This window comes from Betta splendens, chromosome 11 (assembly GCF_900634795.4).
Source record: "Betta splendens chromosome 11, fBetSpl5.4, whole genome shotgun sequence".
NCBI classification, from domain to species: Eukaryota; Metazoa; Chordata; class Actinopteri; order Anabantiformes; family Osphronemidae; genus Betta; species Betta splendens.
Window position 1 is genome coordinate 3,575,811 of NC_040891.2, and position 22,524 is coordinate 3,598,334.

The window sequence follows — 22,524 nt, forward strand, 5'->3', positions numbered from 1 at the left end:
GTCCCTGCATTTTGTCTGGCTGAATATAGGAGCAAAGGAAAGGCTGGGAGGATGAGGGGGGGGGGGGGGCATTCTACAACTAAAACACGCTTTTAAAACCCAAAGCCATTATATTTAGTTAAAACCTCTTATTCACCAAGACTATAAAAAATAAAAACTAACAACAGCAAAAAAAAATTCCACTTATAAGGATATTGAATGTTTTTTCCTCTAATTTGTATCTCCTCTGTGTTTGACTAACTATCTTCAGCAATAGAAGTAAAATAACATTGTCTTACCCAGAAACTGTTTCCACTAATGTCTTTGTTTGGGACAAAGTTTCACATTCTCTCCTGGTTCTGGTCCGTAGCACATTCTGATGGGCTCTTGGGCCATGGCAGAACCTGTGTCATGGGTCAAACCTACAGTAGGTCCTACAGTTGTGCGATCACCTGTGGGTGTGTGACAATTTACATTCCACACTGCCACAAGAGGCAAATATAGATATGAAACTCTAATGGAAGTCCGTGTAACAGCTCGAGTCATGTCATCCACCTGCTTAACATTATATTATAGAATCACTACTTACGTACTAAGGTCTGAATGCAAATGTGATTTGGGTTTTGTCACCATCCAGCTAACCTGACCTTATACTGGACATTCTCACTTAATAACCAAATCATCAGCTTGAGCTTTTGCTAATATCTACTATAAAAAACAGATCACCTAACCGAATGTTTTTGGTGCATATAATGACCTGCATTAAAGGTCAATAAAATAACCCCAATACTAAAGCCATATCATTCTCACATTTGGAGTTAAAGGAGGAATCATATAAAACATAACAAATGTTTATTTTACTTACATATGATTGAGGTATTTCTTTACTCAGAAACCACATTAATAATTAAATGAAAACTCGTTGTAAGTGAACGTGCGGTTCCGGTCACAGTCACTTTTTCATATTCTGTATATAAATAAGTGCCTTTGAAAACGGCATTGTTGGGAACATCACCCTTTACCACATCCTCCTTCTCCACTGGAAACCTGTTCTGGAGGGAGTGACTTGATTCCAGGCGGCGTCCAATTATATGGAAGCAGCACTTATTCCACTTTATTCCAGGCTGCAGTTAAGTGGCTTGAAGCCTTCGGAGACGCGCGGACTTGTAGTATAAAGGCAGCGCGACAGAGGCAGGGAGACGGCACCCATGTGACATATAACCGGAAAGCTGCACAGACAAAGGTAGAAATATCTCCCTGACGCGTCTGGCAGAGGAGACAGAGGATACTTCAAATTAAATCCACGAGGGGCTTTTTTTTCTCTTCGTCTGGAAATTCACGGCTTTCGTATAAATGATTCATGAGCGCCCGTTTTCTATTTCTAAGGGAGTAATTGCGCTCGCAGTGAGTTTCAGCTGGAGCCTGGCATCAAACAATCTGCACGTATAGACGCCGGTGAAGGCTGGAACCGGAGGAACCGGAGGCTGGATACGCACGCGTAAAGTCAGCGAACGGAGTGAGTTGGACGCGCGTGTCGCTGAACCCGCACTGGACCTCGTCTGTCACAAGGATCAACTGTTGCTGCAGCCGGCGAGAGCACATTCTCCAAGTGCGACTGGCTTCCACGGCGGATGTTCGGCCGTCCGCTGGTCCCGCATGCGGCCGCACCGCTGGCGTTGTGCAATTAACATGGAAAAAGAGACTGATCTTGTTGTTGATGTGTCGGATACACCTTCGCCCGTCCTGTTGTGATGCCAGTGGTGCGCTGAGGAGAATGATAATATCCCACACCGCTGCCGGCTTTTTCATACTGGTTGATCACCTCTCTGCGCGAAACAACACATCTTTATTTCTTTCCTTGTGTAACGGACCGTTTTAAGTGCTCGAACTCACTGGCAGACGCCAAAACTTACAGGCTTTTTGTTTTAGTGACCTTGCCCGGTTTTGACATCCATTCAGCGGGAGATCATAATGCTGATGATGATGGAGAACAGCGGCATGGATGCGCATCAGGTTGATATCGATTCGGAATTCGAGCCGCACGCTCGCTCGCGGTCGTGCACCTGGCCGCTGCCGTGTCCGGAGGATTTCTCCGGGGCGGAGGAGGCGAGCCGGGGTCTCGCCCTGGCGTCGGTCAAAGTGGAGCGCTACAACGTGCCGGCGTGCCGCGCGGACAGAAAGGGCGGCGCGCCGGCGGAGATCACGCATCCGGCCGGCGCCCCGGCCCCGGTGGCGGCGGCTCCCGCCTGCATGTCCGGCGCCGCGCTCGACGTGGCCGGCCAGCTGCGCAAAGCCAAGTCCTCCCGGCGGAACGCGTGGGGGAACCTGTCGTACGCAGACCTCATCACCCGCGCCATCGAGAGTGCCCCCGAGAAGAGACTCACCCTGTCCCAGATTTACGACTGGATGGTTCGCTTTGTTCCGTATTTCAAGGATAAAGGCGACAGCAACAGTTCAGCCGGATGGAAGGTAGGCCACATGAAAGAATGCTCTGACACCACATGGAGACGGTTTTAGTGGAGAATCCACTCTATATTTAGCCCCGGTTTATGTCTGCAGCATATCTCCTTTTCTGCATATTTGAAAGCCACATAATTGGCCCCTGGTTCCAGCAATTTATGTCCCCGTGTCACTGCACAGAACAGTCTGTGGAAATGGGCGGTCAGCGTGTTTGGATATAGGTTCACTGGTTCACTGGGTTCGTCGTATTTAGAGACTGTAGTTTGAGCATATAGAGAGAAGCCGCACGCAGTCAGGCGCCCGCTGTTCACGCTCCTCTGTGCGGGCAACTCTCACGCGGTGGCGCATTTGAGAAGTGTCTGGTGTCGAGCCCTTATTTCAAGGCGTTCTCGGGTCACTCGGGGGACAAAAGTGCGCCTAAGGTCCGATTCGCGGCTCCCCGGCTGGAGCGTCAGCGGTGCCGCCAGTTGGGTGCTGGGGACAAGCCGCCTGGGGCCCACCCCAGACCCCCGCCCTCCACAGAGCGCACGTTGAATCACGCAGACGCCGTGCGAAAGCGGAGCACAAGGAGAGGGGATTGAAAAAGGACAATAACAAGAGATGCTGACACGAGGACGTCACGGCAAACAGATGTAACTACAGATTATCCCTTAAATTCAGATTAATATGAGGTTAATCTAATACTTGAGCGGCGTTAATGCTGTTTTGTTGTGTGGACACTGTGGCTTCTGGCGCTCAGTGCTTCTGCTGACAAAGTTGGTCCTCCATGTGTCACATTTCATCCCCAGAAGAATCAGCTGCTGCTTAGAACCCAACATTTTCCATCAAACAAATGATACAAACTGAGGTTTAAACCACCAATGACCTCATAAAGAAATAATAATAAAAAACAAATGTCTTGTCTGTTCAACACAATACTTATTCTAATATAAGGGACCTCATATATGAACTTGTTTTGAAGCTATAGAGCTCAGACATATTACCCTGATGACCTTAGCGCGACATCATCATGGTCATCTTAACCCCCCCCCACACACACACACCCACACAACACGTCAAACATACACTCCTTAGAAAGTTTAGTAAATGAAGCATCACTTGTCTCTTTGAGATGATTATCATGCTTTTAAAGTTGTAGTTTTTCTGAAACACCTTTGTGATGTTGTAAAACGCGGAGAGGGGAAACCTGAGTGGGACTTAAAAGGCCGTGCAGACCATTCAAGGGGTTGATTTTAAATCCTTCTCCTGTCGTGTTATCGTGTTCTTACAGAATTCTCTGCTAAGTGCCATTGTTTCTGCCCTTTCCTCTCTCTCTCCCTCTTGTCGCCTTTCTTCAGTGCCTTCCCCCTGCTGCGGTATCTCATTTGGCTTGATACCAGCCTCCATTTGAGCAGCATTAGGACCCAGATTAATCTCAATAATATCACCATTCAATTTAGGTCTGAGCAGAGCAGCAACATCTCCTGTCCAATCTTTATGGTATGGTGGGGTTTTAGAATTGGATTTAAACCAGGTTTTAATTCCCAAGACCTTGTTTGTGCCGCCCGGGTACTCCCAGCTTGAGGCTTGCTCCTGTTCCAGCTTTGTAGGGAGGTTTTGATTGGCCACTTTGGTGAAGGTAGCTGATTGGCCAAAGAGCGGATCCAAGTTGAGGCAAAAAACAACTTGATTCAATCATAATAACAATCCTCAAATGCCAAAAAAATAAAAAAGACAAACACACATGCATGCACATGTTGGACTGTAACAGTTGGCAGCCGCTTCAATGAGATTTGACAGTGAAGCACACACACACACACACACACACACACACACACACACACACACACACACACACACACACACACACACACACACACACACACAAAGATTACTGTACTAGCTGCATGCCCCCTCAGATTCCTGTATATTTAGGCCTGCTGTGTGTGTGTGGGGGGGGGGGCGGGATTACATGGATGGACGGCTGAATGAGTGGGATGGAAATAAGATCCAGTCACAGTTGTACTATTAAAAGTGCTCTTTAAGAGCTGTTGTGTAATCCTGTCTGAGAGCTGCTGCTCAGTTCAGCCACTGGGCTCTTTGTCTTTGTCTCGGCCAGCAGCTTCTCCTTCCTCTTGATAGCACACTGTACACACACACACACACACACACACACACACACACACACACACACACACACACACACACACACACACACACACACACACACACTTTCGACATGTCTCTTACTTGTTTGAGTGTTGGCACTAAGGCCGTACAGCGGTGAAATAGACTTATCTCACATGTATAGATTTCTGCGATTGTGGTCACACACATCCACCCCCCCCCCCCCCCCACACACACACACATCCATACACAGTGTTGCCTAAGCATCTGGCAGCAGGGTTACCACAATGACTATGTATGGATTTCTCTGATTGTGGTTCAGTAATTGTGGTCAAGTGTTTTGGCCATGTTTGTTATTGCATCTGAGGTGGGAGGCGTGTGTTTGGTCATATGGGTTCAGTTCTGTAGGTGGTGATGGTGGTGCTGATGGGGGGGGTGCATTTCACAAGTGGCTCTGTGTGGGAATGGATGTGCTGATCTGCGTCCTGTCCGCGGGTTGTACTGTGCTCACATTCAGCACCAGGCAGGCGGGATTGGAAACTCACTGACGCTACCTGAAGGCATCACGAAGCAACGCTAAAAAGCCACAATGTGGGTGATTCAGCGACACGAAGATCGTGTAAAAAACCCAACAAAGCTTCAGTTCTGACAGTTTGTCTTTATGCGAACGTGAATGCCTTCAGATGTGACACACGTGAGGCTTCTGGTGGAGAATGAGAGCGTTAATTTGTTGCCCTCGCCAACATTTGAGACCTTCTTTGTCTGAGGCTAGTTTATATAATCCACATAATCTCTCTCTGACTTCTATGGGGTTTACATGTAGGTGTGTGTGGATTCTATATAGAAAATTATCTTCACACTCACTCTGACGCTCAGAGTTCCATAATGTAACACTCCGTGGTGAATCAGGAGCGGAGGCACTGGCTGCATCAGTGTGTGTCCTCTTTGATTCCTTGCTGTCAGTGATGAAGAAACGCAGCCGATGCATTTTCTGACATTCAGATATTTAAAACTGTCTTTGTTACAAATTACAAGTCTCCAACTATCAGCTCTCAAACGCTCAGGTTGATTTCAGGTGTGTTTAACTTCTTCGTTTATATCCCACACTGTTATCAATTGTGGATATTTACTGCCCCTTACTATCTGTTTGTAATTCATCACAATGCACTTCATGTCAAGTGTTCCTGCCCACGCTGGCGGCCGTCGCCTTCTCCGGCTGAGATCCTACTCGCCGGGAATGTAAAAAAAAAGAGAGACATAAAAAAAAAAAAAAACGGCGAGGAGACGTTTTGAAGAACATGGTATTATTTGTCCTGCCAATAAAACCCTTTTTTTGAATTGGATTTAGAATTGAGTGGGAGAGGAAGAGAGGAGAAAAAGAGAAATGATGGAGCGAGAGTGGTGGCGGTGGCCCCTGCTGCTGAGCACATTGATAGCAGCCTTAATGCCTGTGATGCTCCAGCGCCAGCCGAGACAGAGGGGAATTGGTTGGAGATGGTGGAACAGGCTTAGAGGGGTCCCCGTGCCAGGCGGCCTGGCGCTGGCTCAACAGAAAGCCCTCTGCACCGCTACACAGTTATTGTTATTATCACAAAGGCGCAGCAGAAGGAGAGGCAGTTTTTGAGTTGGCGGGCCTGGCTCTGGGTTAACTGGGGGCGGGGAGTGGGAGAGGAATTTGGAAGGCGAAAGGGGGGTTGGCTGCTGAATCTGACGCCACGGGAAAGAACTCATCTGATCGGTCCTGTGAATGGAGGGGACACAGTTGTGATGGCTCGTTGAGGGCTTGAATGGAGGCCGCGTAGAAACAGACAGGTTTTGATCCGCGAGGATCGGTCGCCTCGTTAGTTCAGCTACAAAAAATAGCATCTGAGTAGCAAATGTCGCTTGAATCCGGAGGGGCTGGATGTAAACAAGCGACGCACCGGCGGTGGAGGCGGGGTTCGCTGCTTCACTGAGCCACGGCGGTCGGAATACGACATAGCGTCCTCACCCTCAGCTTTCACACTTGAAGCCGTTGGAATAAATCCGCTGGAATGAAACGTTGAGAAACGCTCCACAGACGGACATTCCAGAGAGGAAACCGAGTCCAGACACACGAGCGTCAGCGAGGCGGGCGGATCGTAAAAAGGCCGCGCCAGCGCTCGCTCTCTGCCGGCGTCTGTTGGACGTCAGGCCTCCACTTCAGTTTCTGTACACATGAAACACTTAGTCTCCAGCGCCGAGCGTCAAATCATACGTTTCCCTGTTCTCTGCAATGCTGCAAGTTTGTGAATGAAGGCGGGTCAATGCTTTGACCTTATGGAAAAGTTGAATGTGAAGAACTCATTTGTTTATCAGTTCATCATATTCATTAAACCTCCACAACACAAAAGCTTAATTGTGATGTTTTACATCACACATGCAGCACTTTGCAACGATTCTCGCGATCCCAACCAGGTTCACTCACACCAGCAACAACAACGGTCAACTCAAAAAGTAGAGGAGTGCAACAACATAATCACGCGTCAGAAATAGCTCAAAGTTTTCACGTGATTAATGACACAGTGGCTTCATAAAGTATTCAACCCCAAAAACTTTCTGCACATTGCTCTCTTTATACAATACACCGATTTAAATAAATCATCAAGCACTCAGTGTGGTTACGATGAACTTATTGTGCCTTATAATGCCTTACGTGCACTACTCAAAGTAATGCATTGCCCTTGTCTTTTACTGCAAATGGGATTAGTTTTTGAGGTCTTACTACTGTAAAATGGATTTGATAGAGAGTTGTATAGATCTGAATACTCTGTGACTGTGTGTTTGTGTGCACTTGCTCTTGTTGTCATGCAGCTAGGCCTGATGGGAGTCCACGTCTGGGGGGTACAGCTCTAGTTAATAATTCAGATGAGGCTCATTATCAAAGCAGCGCAGATCTCTCTCTGATTCCACCTTAATTGCAGGCAGGATGTGCCTCTCAGACACTCTCAAAGTCACTCCCCCTCCTGTCTGAGGCTGCAAATGACTACCACACTCACACGCACGCACACATGCTCTACATTCATCCCCTCAGTGCATCAGGTCCTCTCTGCGAGATCAGGGCTGACGCTTTGGTGAGAGCAGGTGAATGGACACTTGGAGACAAGTAGATAAATCTTACTCCAAGCATATGACCATCACAGACCATCGACTCCGAGGTCAGGCATGTGCTCCTATTATGAGTCACTTACATTTTTAATCAGATCTTCACGAGGGCTTTCTCCTGTTGGATGGCCAGGCAAACTAAGATTGATGGTGGGCAATCAGCAGGAGGGTAGCTCCGTGATGAATGCCGCTGGTGAGTAAAACGCCCAGTGTTGATTCATATCAATTTAGTTGATTCAAATAGCAACAAAAGTCAGCTCCACGTTTAAGAATTTAAAAAAAAAACAACAAACTTCAGTTCAATCAATGGATACATTTTAATTGAAATCTTTAACAGTGGAGAGGAAAAACTCTGCACAGCAGAAAAACCCAGATCACAACTTTATTAAATTTTTTTGTAGTATTTTCACGTGGAGGCTACTGTAGGCAAAACCAGTAGAGCTGACGACTGGTGTGAAGGTCCTAGAGAGGCTCTACTACAGTAGATGCCACAGCTGTATTCAGTCATGCATTTGTCTCACTATGATTGAAGTTTGACCTCCTCATGAACTTCGGCCAAAGATCTGTATTCATTCTGGAGATCCACAGCAACACTGTTGGAGTGTCCGACACACCACAATGACGCCATTAACATGCTGCTGTTAGCATGTTTATGATTAGCGTGTTAGCGTGATGAACACAGTGTTTTTATACAGCAGGTATAAATAAAAGTCTTATCTGCTGCTGATAATTGATACCCAAGGGCAGATGGGTGTTTATGGCTTTGCTTTTTTTGGTGTCTTAATGTTAAACCAGCCCGGCTTCATATTTTTAGTTGCCCCCTTTTATAGCATTGTAATAATTTGTTATCATTTCAGGTGCCCTAATATTACAACTGATCCGTCATTTGTTATTGTGCGATGATGTAAAATGATGTAAGCATGAGCAAACCTCAAATACAAGCAGGCAAACAGTACAGCAGTGTGTTAATCAGTTCCCTTTTTTAACAAGGACATTGTAAGAATTGCTTTTCACATTATTAATGCATTCTTTTATTATGAAATACTATAAAATTAAAATATTTTGTTGGGGGTGGTGCCTTTCAAGGTGCTAAGACTTGGTAAACAAGATGTTGACACTGAGCTATATCTGCTCAAGTACATATGCCTGCATAATATATGACAGAGTAGAATATGTGGACTAGAGCATATTCCATCTATTCTAACTGTATCCATCTAACAGTACTGCTCTTTTGGGGCGGAGCTGTTGTCTGATCACTGACCACCGCTGCCAGCACATACACTTACAGTATAATGTCCTTTTTATTAATAACACATGGGCACTTTGACAAAATGTAAACAAACTCCAGCCTTATTACCAGACATTGAGATCACCATGGAGTGAATAAATCATGTATGGCTGCTCAAGGCTGGAGTCGATTCAGACAATCATGGACCCTGTTTGAATACAAGACAAAACTGCATGTGGTGATCCAGCGATCTTGTAACTGGAACTAAGCGGAACTGGAGCTGTTTGCCATTAAATTAAGGAACTGGACAAATATTTTTGGTCAGACTGAACCTACACGCTGCTTTAGAATGGTTAAATTACTCAAACTAGCATGATAAGTTCAGGAGTGAAACAAGAACTTGAATCATTTTTCAATAGTAGTGGAGACAGCTACTGTTATTAAGTAAGTACTGTAAAAAAAGCAATAAAAGTTTAAAGGTACTAAAGCACCCAAAGTAAAAGTAGACTTCATGCACACTGGCTCATTTCAAATCAATAAATATGATCTTGTTAATACTTATCAAAGCTCTTTTATTGCAGAAACAACTAACCTTAAGCTAATTTTAAGACTTGTGTTCGGATGGTTGTGTGTTCTAAAGCACAATTACAATGCCCCTTTCAAACCAGGGATAAATAAAGTCTGTAATTTTGTACAAAATACTAAAAAGAAACTACTAACTAATCAGGTTAGTGTAGCAAATATAGCGTGATGTTTGCTACTAAAAAGTAGCAAAATTTGGAAATACTGAAATAATGAACACTCAGTCTGTCTGTCTGTGAACTATATGACGTGTTTTATGCTAAATTAAGCGTTGAACCAAAATACTACACTATCACTATACAGTATTATCAATCACCATTAATGCACATTGTTCTGTAACGTGCTTCAGGTGATGTTCAGCATCAATCACGTCACATTCCTCTGCTGGCGATCGAATCTATTTTCATTAAAGACGTCCGTACTTGTGCTTTTATCATAGCTGATAAAAGCCATTAGCGTCTTAAACGCGGACGCGTTGGCTTTGCGCGGGAAGGTGGCTGCTACCGATGTCGTGGCGAGCCATCGACACAGAGGAAGAACAACATGCCTGCTGTCTATTGTCGGCACAAAGGAGGGTCAGGGATGAGCGTTTTGGCTAATGAATATTCATCAGTGCAACGGCATATTTGGACAAATTACAATAGACGTCTTTCAAACAGGGGCTGAGTGGCTTTACTCAATTTGAAGATTAGAATCAATTTTCATCAAACTACTTTAAACCGCAGATAAGCTGATTTACATTATGGTATGTACAGATTGTACAATGTGTGTGTGTGTGTGTGTGTGTGTGCGTGTGTGTGTGTGTGTGTGCGCGTGTGTGTGTGTGTGTGTGTGTGTGTGCGTGCGTGCGTGCGTGCGTGCGTGCGTGCGTGCGTGCGTGCGTGCGTGCGTGCGTGTGTGTGTGTGTGTGTGTGATGGCTTGCTGAGGGCAGTCCAGGAGGCAGACAGAGGTTAGCAGTGTAAGACGGCCTCTCAGTGGATTTCTGTGTCAGTTTGATGAAAATAGGTCAGGATTCTGAGCTTGGCGTTTAGCATTCTGCCCATGTGATGCCAGATGCCGCGCTCGACGACAGCTAGCCTCGGATGAACTCCTAGACTCTTTCCGTTGTTCGGCCCCACTCCCACCTCCTGTAAACCCTTCTGTCCTTCTCCCTCCATGTGCCGCTGTGATGTAAACTCTCCCCTGCCATCCTAGTCTCTCTCTCTCTCTCTCTCTCTCTCTCTCTCTCTCTCTCTCTCTCTCTTTCTCTCTCTCTCTCTTTGCCATCCACTGCTTCAACCTCATGCAAAGACATTCAAATCTGAGGCTGTAGATTAAGTCCTCCTCTGTAAAAACTGCACTTTAATCCACAATAACCCGTGTGCGGCGGAATTTATTTGATTTAGATGTACTTTCGAGCATTGTAGTCCCACTTTCAGGAGAGAAAATGGATATGTTGGAAAGTTTTATGAGGATAATATTTCAAGCGTGGCCAGCAGTGACCTAGCTCGGCGCTGGGTCCCCAATATGTTTGGTCACCAATAGAGGGGCTTGATTTATTCTTCTGCTACGGAGCAGGCCCTCATCTCACATAACTGCCATGCTTTAAAATGACTCTCTTAAAGGTGAATTCACTTACTTTGCAATTGAGTCATAGCAGCCACCTCTGGCATGTGGAAAACTGGCTCTTTTTATTTGTGGTGCACAATTAATGGATATAAAAATAAAACTAACAGCAAGTACAGATAAGTGAAGGAACTGCTGCAAGGTCAATTTCTTTAAGTGGATTTTTTGTTTAGGCTGATTTGTCTCTAATTAGAATAAATGATGGTTTAACGGCTTTAGAAACATTTGGCTTCTATTAGATGCTACGCTGTACTTCCATGAAGGAGGGACTGTGTCTTTACTTGGTGATCTGGAAGTTGAGCTGAGCTGAGTTGAGACGTTCCACTACTCATCCATGTAGCTGGGTTTTACTTCACTGAATAGGTGGACAAAGGAAGGGGGAGGTGTACATCATCCTACAACCAAACCATCACCAGTGGATCTGAAAAGGCAGCAGGATTAACAGGAGGCAGGTTGTATGTGAGTCCTTCACCTCTGTTTAAATACCCCTGGGTTTTTAGAACCAGCTTTAGGTTCCTGTTCTCCTTTTGCTTGGTTCTAATCGCTCGTTTGTGCTGTAATAGGTGATGAGAGGCGAATAGTAAATTCTGGTCAGTGTGGCTGGGTTTTCTATAGATTTCTGTCCTGCTGGTTAGGAAGCTGTCTTTGTCCTTCCCCCAACAGCAGTTTAGGCATCACCTGTGGAAATATCTTGAAAGATTCTTATGAGTCTTATGGTCCAGTCTTATGCTTCCCTGTCCAAACATTTCTCAGAGACTGATTAAGCTACTTGAACAAGTAGTTTTATTTATTCATTTAACTGAACTGAATTTTCTTTTTGTAGATTAAATATCATACAATCTAACCGGCATTACCCATTATGCTCAGATATTTGCATAACCAATCAGGGATTACCAATTACTGTACGTCTGCTTCATTACTTACACCTTAATGGTTGTGTGGTGATGATGGGTGGGGTGTTGGGGCAGTGGAGGTCAAAGTCAATGGGTCGACCCAATGACACTGTAAGGCTCTAGGGTCATGTAATTAGCTGTCTGGACTCCCTGTAGTCATTGAAGTGAATGTTACTTCCTATATGTCCAGTGTGCGTTTCCTCCTCGGCCAGCCTCTACCTTGAAGAGTGTTAGATCGTGGCTCCCTAACTGATTTACTGGCCCAGTGAAAGTCTGACTTCATCAAATCCCGGTCATATATAGTGTCTTTGACGAGTGCCACCGAAGTCGATGTGTGGATTTAATAGCAGCATTAATCTGCCTGTTTAATGGTGTTGTTGAGTGGAAGGTGGTCACCGCAAGAAGAAGCACTAAAAGATAAGTTATGGGCCCGGCCGGCGAACGATGAGATGAAAGGGCAAAATGTAAAACGGTGGAGGAGAGCGGGGGAATTAACCAAGGTGCTTTTTAGACAGCGTGGAGGAGCAGGGAGGAGGAGACCAACGTCCCTACACACGGTGTGAAAGAAAAAGTGCGTCTTTCTTGTGCAGGAGGTGCAGGCACGTGTGCAGGTTGCAGGAAGTCCCTGGTTGCCTGGTGCTGCTAAACACATGCCGGAGGTCATATTTTATTTGTTAGCACAATTTGCATGCGTGCTAATTTATTGAGAACACATGATAATTGATTCTCATGTGACACTTTATGGGATTACACAAGTATGTTTCTTTTCTCATCTCGGCATAACCCTGTTAGCTAATGAGCTCACGTATCCAGACAAAATATAATACACCTTTTTTTTTTCTTTTCAAAGTGTTTCCCAAAACAGTCCACACTGTGGTAGGTTGTGCTTCGTAATGAGGCCCAGTGAGGACTTTCTTCGATGTTTAATTGGCTGCAGTTATGAATAAGGCTACACAGAAATATACTGAAATGGTGTTAATAGGCTTTATCATGTGAGTCTATTGTTGGATTCTAAGACAGACTCTTTTAAAATTGGTACTAGTGACAAAACTAGAGACATTTGTTTGGCTTAAGGCCCCAAAACTTTAGCTTAGACTTATTTTAGTGCCAATCAGCAAAAACCCGATAATGATACTGATATGCTACATTATTACATTCATAGATATCACTTTCATATTTTTATTATTGATATTATATTATATATATATTTCATATATAATCCATATATCCTTGTCTAGCGAATTCTAGCAGTCTCACTCACTCACTCGAATGTCCAGTCAACCTGAATGCAAGTCTTTGGACTGTTGGACCTGCAGAAAACCTAAATCTGAGTCTAATACAGCTAGTGGCCAGATACTACTTTAGCATTACTCCTATCTGCAGCTTTATTAATTACAGTCTCAACAGTTTTAGGGGAATTGGTCTTAAAGTTCTTCATAATTTAAATGCGACATTAATAAAATCAAACTGGATGCCTGGATGTAGTTTGACTTGAACACTGAGCAGGACTGTATCTTATCATAAAACCCTGTGAGCTGTGAGGCTGACGGGAGGACGGAGGAGGACAGGATGGCTGTACGGCACGACGTGACTGAGCAGCCTCATGGCCTGCGAGTGTAATTTTTGCCAGACAGATATTAAAGACGCAGCGCTGAGGCCTTCCCCCTGCGCTGTCCCTGCACTCCCTCACCTTCTCCACTCTGTCTCTCCCTCTCGTTCCCTTTCCCTCTTCGTCTCCGCTAATGATCTGCTCCGCCTGTCGCTGCCTGGCTGACTGATGCCCACTGACAGCCCCACTCATGCGGAAAGGCTGCACCCCTCCTCCCCTCCACACACACACACACACACACACACACACACACACACACACACACACACACACACACACACACACACACACACACCACACCGCACACACACACACACGCGCCAAAACACACACCACCCACACACACCGCACACCACACCAACACACCACACACACCACACACCACACCACACCACACCACACACACACACACACACACACACATGCAGTAAAACACTGAACTCCTACGCATCCCAACTCTACATATTTACTATGCATATGCACCGGGAACGTTAACCTGCAAGAGCAGCCGGGGTGAGATAGATTGAGCCACATTAACAAATTGCACCTATTTGTTCAGTCAGATGTCAACAAACATATATGCAGACATACATGTAGCAGCAGATAGTAGCACACACACACACACACACACACACACACACACACACACACACACACACACACACACACACACACACACACACACACACACCACACGGATAGCAGCCCCTCCCCTTCCGCATGACAACATGCTTATAGAGAAGCTCACACACCATCCGCACATTTTTATGCAAATTACAACGCAATGAATCAGACAGGCTGAATGGAAAGTTCCACGTTTTTGTGACATCCCTCCAGTCTGAGAAAATAGTGTTCCACTAGCTCGAGGCAGAAAACGCCGAAGAAATGTAACAGAGATGAAAATGTATTAGTCAAATGACAAATGATGGAATTGTACAAACTAGTCTGTATCAAAATAAAAGTTTATTAAGTGCAACTAAATTTTATTCACAAAATATGTAAAACAGAAGTTTGTTATAAAAACTATATTCTTCATTATTTTTAGCATTTACTATTTAAATTCATTCTTTTTTCTTACTTTTAACTAACTTGATGATCTGATTATACATTCATTAAAACCATTTAGTCATAGACATAGTTCACATGGTCTAAACCACTGGGTGGACCTCACCGTCTCTTTTCAGTGTCACAGTTTGTTATTATCGGTTTCAATTGCTGACCACGATCGAACACTTCTTAAACCTACTGCTTCTCTCCATTATTTCGTATTAAATGTATTTATGCACACATCAGGCACCGGGCTGAGGCAGAACACACTCCAGTGGTGCTCGGAAATAAATCGTTGCCACTTCACATATTTAGCAACACCTCCAAATTGCTGCTTGTGGATAGCCTAGTTTCTCAGAAAAATAACTGAAACTCTTTCTGTTCTTTCATCAGAGTGTACTCAAGCACCAGCTCTGTGTTCTCCTGCTGCTTTTGCTCCTAATTACTAATTGGCCCTTACTAATAATAAACAATCATGCATATGGAAATCTGATCAAAATAGCTCATTCAAATCAATTCAGGGCAATTTACTCCCATAGAAATCCAGCGTGGTATTGATAGTAATATGCAATCAATCAATTATGAACCTGTGAAAAAACATGCACTTATTCAGGTTTAGGCATTTGCTCCCTTTGCAGCACATCCGTGTTCCAGAAATGAGGTCACTAAGCAATCGCTTCATGCAGGGAGACACCCCTGGGCCCCTCTGAGTCCCAGCCTGCACATGGCCCACGGTGCCCCAGCCGATAGCCCAGATGGGGTTAAACATCCGCTGTGGCACATAGTAGACTGGAAGGCCCAGGTAGTGGAGGACGGAAATTTAAATAAAGCTTTTATCAGTACTATCAACACATTGATGCAAAACTGTTGTCAGGTTGTTAATGTGTGGCTTTAAGGTCAGTCATTACCAGCCAAGGTATTATTACATTCTCATGTGTTGTTTACTTTCCTGTGAGCCAGCAGCAGCTCAGAAGTTATGAATAACAATAACAAATACTCAGAACTGGTTTGTACAGTAGTTTGTACTAGTAGTAGCAGACTACTACTAGGCACATCTGTACATTCCAGTACAACACCTCTGCTATTCGATCTACTTTTAGAAGGTTATAATGCCACTGTTATTGAGTTGAAGCTTTGAAAAAGGCGATAATTGTATATATTTATACATTTGAGGTCGCATACTGTAGGGGCTGAAGTGCATTATATTAATGCTTGGCCTCCGTATTTATAATGAATTTGGATTAATAGTGATGGAATTTCATCCACACATGTCCTGTGTGAACTCTTTAGTCCAGCACCTTAATTATGAGCAGATGTTAAATAAATGAGATCCTAATCAGCCTCAGCTGTACTTTCTGTTTACTGTGCTGTAGAAGCAAATGTTAGCAGCATGCTAACATATAGATCTACGCTAGCGAAGGTGGTAAATATCACACCTAGTGATTGTCATTGCACTGTACATACTTCTGACACTGCTGTAAACTTGTCTCTACTAAGATTTACCTCTGCACTAACAGTTTGACAGTGAGTTATTGGGCTCTCTTTAATTCCTCAAACAATCGTAGGTCAGGAAGGAAAAAGCCCGGATTTACTAGACAACTTTATTGTAAAGTCCGTGCAACACGAAGAGATTTAAAAGGGACTACAGTACGTTCTCTTAGAGCACTGTGTTGGATAAAGACACATAAACATAAATATAAGAATGAAGATGTAACGAAAGACTGACACACACACACAAAAAAAGAAGAAATCCATTTCCATTTTGTTTCAATTAACGGAGCGGTTCCTAACTTTGTCAGCCGTGGTCGGACTGTTGAGAGCAGCCGAGTTACTTTCTCAGTTCAAGAAAACACGGCAGGACTTAGATGTGCCGCAGTGAGAACTTTAAGTCTCTAATGAAGTTTCCCGTCTAGTCTTTGAACGACGGAACGCTGCACTACACTCCACCCCTCAGCTCAGCTTGACCCCCCCCCCCCCTCCCTTTTCCTACTGAAACATACGCTCATGTGCAGACACTCAAACACACACAAAAAACACACATTCCAGCATCCCCATTAGCAATTCATGAGCGGCGTCTCATTAGACTTTAAGTTTTACCATAGGCCTCTGAAGTATATGGCTGGAGCAGTTATTAATATTTCATAGTCTCCCATTGAGGAGCTAAAAACGAAGTCGACCCGCTTCCGCTACAAAGTGACTCGCGCTCTTCTCTTTCTTTATACCCCCCTCTTCCCAGTTTGTTAGACTGTCTCTCTCTTCTCCTCTCCTCACTGTTTGCTCCTCCACTGGCGCTCTCTCTCCTCAGCTTCCTCGCTTCCGATCCTTCTCTGCCACACAGACCTTAACTCAAACTGATTTAATTGGGCTGTCTTTGTTCTGGGAAATGTGGGCATACCTTCCCCTAGAAGTAACAAATAGAGAGGAGGAGGAGGAGGAGAAACCTGAGTGAACCCCGGTTGCTCGACGAATACTCCCCGTGCCCTGCTAGGGTTAGAGGAGTGCTTTTAGGGGGGAGGATGTGATTGAATGAGTGTGTGGAGGGGGAGGTGGGGAGGGGAGGGGAGTCTCGAGGGTTCATGGGGTGTCTGTCAGACTGGCAGACAGGAGCTCTGCCCTGAAACAAACCCATGCATGAATAAGTCAATAAAGCCATGTCTGTGGTGTGTGTGTGTGTGTGTGTGTGTGTGTGTGTGTGTGTGTGTGTGTGTGTGTGTGTGTGTGTGTGTGTGTGTGTGTGTGAGAACGAGACAGAGTGAGGAGGAGGAGGAGGAGGGATGAGGGATGAGGAGAGCATCGGATGAAGATGAGGGTGATGAGGCTTCTTGTTTCCCAGCGTCTGTGACAGTGAGACAGACGCCACATTCCCTCGCAATGAGAACCAGACAGATAGAGCGAGTGCGAGAGAGAGAGAAAAAGAGAGAGGGAGAGCGAGAGAGAGAGAGGGGACGAGTGATCAAAACCAGAGTGAGTGAGATGGAGAGAGGCTCTTTGAATTGGTTGGGACGGTTGCAGTTTGCTTGCACATTGCACGGAACTGGTTGGAAGCAACAGTATGTGGGAATAAGCTCTGTGCTGCATGTGCGTGTTACAGAGTTTTCCACTAACTCCACTGAACCTATCTGAACTCCACTCCTGAGTGTGGCACCCAAATCCATCACTGGCAGCACCAAAAAGACACACTTTACATTATTATACATTACCTGCTCAGTATAATTAGTAGCGCTGGAAAATTACCAAAATATAATAAAAAAACCAAATCCAGCTAAATAAATACAGGTTTGTTGAGAAGCTTTTAGTTTCACATCAAGTCATTTAAATTGCACATCCTGCTTAAACTTCGGACACCAGTTCAGATCAAGTAACAGAGCCTTAGGTGTTTTAATAAACTGTAGCTTTGCAATATAGCTCCCCCGATGCACAGGATCCTCAATGTGACGAAATGGTCCTAGGCAATAAAAAGAATGATTTAATAGGAGACAATGAAGTCAGAAAGAGAAGAAGAAACAGATGAAGAGACAAGAGCGGGGGGAGGAGGAGCAGTGTGAGACAGTGACACTGAGAGAAATAGAGGATGGAAACAATTCATTGTCCTTGGAAACAGACGAAGGTAATCTGAGTTCACGTCTGAGAACTTCTCCTTCCGTCTTTTGCCTTGAACGACCTCTTCCTCTCCCTTCTTCTGCGCTTCGCAATCAGTTTAATCTCCCTCGCCTCATCCCTCCCAGATGCTCTCCCGCTCTCTTTCCCCTCTTCTCTCCTTCCCCATGCGTCGTTCATTACGGCTCACTCTCACCAGAGCACATTTCTTTCCATGACGGATGGGCTCTGTTGAATGCTAGTCGCAAAAATATGCTCTGTCAGATCTTCTGCTTGCGTGGTATGAGCCAAGAGGCAGGCAGTTCACTCGGGGACGTGTGTGGCATTATGGGGGATTGTGGGACTGAAGGAAGGCTTTGGGTTCAGGATACGCATGTTAATTTTTGGTATTTCTGGCAACGCCTGGATCTGGTTATGGTTGTCCGGGCAGCGACCATATGAACCACCGGAAAGAGAGCTGCATGTTGCCTCTTTTGTATATTTTTTTCCTTTTCCCGCTCTCACCCCATCAATTAAGCTCCTGCATTTCAGCCGTCTCTGCGGTTCTCCAGCGAACTGCCTCCTCGCAGGCATCTTTATAAGTCCTTCTCTCTCAGCATCTTCACCGTATCCCCCCTCCAGCCTTTCTCTCCTCGCGCCGTTTTCCCTCACTTTTCCTTGGTCTCCCTGTCTATGATGGTCAGGTCTCATGGGGAAAGACAGTTGGCAGGATGCAGGCACGCTGCCATGGCAACAGGAACCCTCCCTCTCCCTCAGGTCTCCTTAGCAACTAGTAGCTTGGCATTGTAGTAATGAGCCGACCCAGCATGCCATGCTAGTGAAGCATGAGATCTGCGTGTGTGTGTGTGTGTGTGTGTGTGTGTGTGTGTGTGTGTGTGTGTGTGTGTGTGTGTGTGTGTGTGTGTCTTTGTCTCTGCAAAGGTGATATGCACACTGTCAGAGTGGGGTTTGACTTCTGCTGTGATGTCAATTAATGACGCTGGATTAGAAGTCCTGTGTCCTGCGCGGCCTTTCTTCCCATGCTTTCTCCTGCCAGTCACAGTGCACTCTATTTCCCAGACAGAATCCACAAAACGGAAATGTATCCAAAATAATGACACATTACAAGAAAAAATAGCTTTTTTTGTCTTTCAAAATTAACATACTTCAAAGGAGCACGTGTGATGAGAAATGTGTTTCTCTTAAAAGAAATTTGACTCCTCAGAACGTGTGACAGTGTGAATTGGCAAAATAATTTCTTGTGAAACAAATAAAGCAGATCTATCTCAAGTCACCGAGTATCTGAAGAGTGTCTCGAACACTGGCCAAATAACAAAAGACTAATTGAATCAAACTACTGTGAAGTATTTATTGGAGGAAATGAGCGTGTGTAATTCCCATAAATTAGCTTCCATTATTATTCCTGTCCAGCCTCGGTATGCGAGCGTGGGGTCCAAAGCAGGTGTCAGGTTACTGGAAAGCAATTAAAGATGAAACTGATGACGGTAGACAATGAACACAAGACACCGCTGAAGTTGCAGTCAGTCCAAACAGACGCGTGGATCCACTTTGTTTTGATGAATAGCACCAATGCCACGTTGTAGCCTGGGCCCCGATCTTACATCCTCACTCCTGATTCCAGAGGCTGAATTCGATCTGCTCTTGTGCTGGTTAATGGCTGCTTCAGCTGTGCCAATGAGAGCTTTGTGAGCCGCATAAACAATCACGCTGCTGTACCAGAGCCAGAACATTACCATCGAGACACGGACAGAGACAGAAGAAGCCTGTCGTAGTGGACAAAACTGTTTTTCAAGTTCTAATTTAAAAACGGGTGTCTTTGAATTGGGGAAGCTGTAGTCCACTGCCAGATACACCAACAATGTCGGACATTAGTTGTAATAAATCATTCTTCTTTATGTTCCTCTGTTATCCAAATATAATCCTCTCATATAAACTCACTCTCTTATTCCGTCTCACACAACCGGCTGCACTCATCAGCTGCTTTTCAGTGGGAAACGTGTTCTGAAACAGACGTAAGACAAAACAGTAACGCACGGCTGTGAACGAAAATAAGGTAAACTCTGCTTTCTCACGAAGAATAAGGGCTAAAACAGTCTGAAAACGTCAGCTGGAATGATCACAGTCAAATAAAATGGCAGCTGAGTGTGACTAACAGTTGAAAATATAAGCTGGTGGTTGGACGCTTTCGTTAAGCAGCAGTTTGGGAGCAGTGGCACTCGAGCTGCGGATGCTTAACGCTGCCTGTCTCCTTTTCAAAGTACAATGAATATGCAGTTGAAAGTGTTGAATACTCATGGTCGTGATTAAGTTGCTTCTCAGTGCCGACAAACTTATAATAGAGGCAGAGGCACTTGAAGCCGAGTGGATCACCTCTTCTTCAGGAAGCGCTTATTCATTCAAGGCTACAGCGTTTTCTGTTTGAAACTCTCTGGACGAAAGGCCAGAGGTTGAACTCATGATTTCAACACAAGAGACGGTTGTTATTCTTGTAACAACGCGCGCAGCCGAGTCTGGCGTTTGTGGGGAAATTCTCCTCCGTCCAGTTCCCAGCGCTGCTGCAATTATACAACGCGCCAGTCGGAGCGGCCCGAGCTGTGTTTGTGCCGCTGCATCAGCGTCTGACAGAGGATGGGTGCGTTTGTCGGAGGTGTCGCTGTTGTGTACGTGTGGATGGATGTGACAGCTGAATGTTAAGGTAGGTGGTTCTCCCTCGAGACCCGACGGCAGGTGTGATCGGGCCTTTCTCAGCTTCTCCTTTGGCTCCCATAGGCGTCACGATCCTCCACCTGGCGTGTGAAAGCTCCCAGAGGGGGCGGATGAAAATCACAGCCGCAGAGGTGACGTCTTTCCTGTGTGTGTGTGTGTGTGTGTGTGTGTGTGTGTGTGTGTGTGTGTGTGTGTGTGTGTGTGTGAGAGTCAAAGGTGAAGGTGACAAACTGTATTTAACATTGTAACTGTAAACTAAAATACTGTGACCTTTACACCCACAGAAGGTCCTTCAGTCATAATAAAACCACGTTGCCCTTTTTACTTTACCAACATACAGTAAGTCCTGGAGCAGGATGTGCCCCTTCCCCCTGTGGTGAGCCTGATGTAGGTCCAACAGGAAGGAAGCACCGCTCACGTCCGCTTGGTGTTCATCTTGACGGAGCCGGCCGCTGGCTGAGGCTTCTCTGGCACACACAGAGGATTTTCCGATCCCCTGCCCCGCTTTCAGATGCTCGTTAATCTGCCGGCTCTATTTTTATCTGCCCTCTCCTCCTGCCCCTCGGGGGGGGGGGCTCTGCCTTCACTTGGCTCCTCCTGTCCGTCCGCCGGCAGGCTGGCATCTCCAATTATAGGCATCTCCAAAGGGCGTTGGGCTCGCTGTCCACTCCTGGCCCCTCAGGCTCTTTTCCCAGGTTTGCCCCAGACGCAGCCTCCCTCTCCGCGTCTCTTCCACCTGTCTTGTGTTTCCTCGGCTTGTTTGTCTGTCTTCCCCCGTGAGCTTGTGCGACTCCACAGGGAGCGAGGGGCAGTGAAAGGCCTTCTGTTGCCTCGGGGCTGCCTCTAGTCCCCGGGCTGTACTTTGAGGAGCTAACTGGTGTACCTTTCAGATGGGGGGGGGGGGGCTCAGTACGACCGCTGCAGACACTCACTCAGATGGTGTTGCCACAGCCACTGACACAAGTGAAATGGCTGCTAGCTGTGTTAACGCCATCATTCATCCCTCACACATGAAAGATTGTATCTTTGGGGTTAGCGGTTCGGCGACGCCATAATGAAGCCCCAGCTGAAAAGGCTTTTATGAGAATAGTTCCCGGCTCCTTTTCAAGTGGCTTTTTGTTTTAACCTCCTCAAATATATTGTTCAATCTCTCAAAACGTTCATGTTACGGAAATACTTTTGTAATTGGGTGCTGGTAAATGCCGTAGCACTGTATGTGGTCCTCCACTGTACCAGAACCATTTTATGATACAGTCAGTAAATAGATGTCCTGGCTCCCAAATGCTCTCCACACTGTGATGTTTTAAACATAGCAGCCTCACTACTGCTATAAATGTGTGACTGCACATCCTTATCGTTGCTGTTGTCCTTAAGCACAACTGCCTTACTGTGTCCTATAAATGTTCCCAGCCACAGTGCCGTCCTCTGGCTCCTCTGACTTACTATTTATTCTCCCATCCAACAACAGAATAGCATCCCTTTTCTTCTCTTTTCCCAGCTTACCCCCACCCGAGCCCAAACGCATGCTCACACCTTCTCTAACCCCGCTAATCCCCCAGCCTCCCACTTCTTTATTCCCCTTCAAAGA

At 45.6% G+C, this 22,524-nt stretch overlaps 1 protein-coding gene across 1 annotated transcript in view; it reads left to right on the plus strand.

The window, feature by feature from the left end:
- The first annotated feature begins 1,121 nt into the window (after positions 1-1,121).
- The window catches only part of foxo6b (forkhead box O6 b), a 32,343-nt gene continuing 10,940 nt past the window's right edge, over positions 1,122-22,524 (plus strand). Inside the window, exon 1 of the mRNA XM_029166812.2 lies at positions 1,122-2,448. Coding sequence (XP_029022645.1) covers positions 1,951-2,448 — 498 coding nt within the window. The 5' untranslated portion in view covers positions 1,122-1,950. The remainder of the gene's footprint in view (positions 2,449-22,524) is intronic.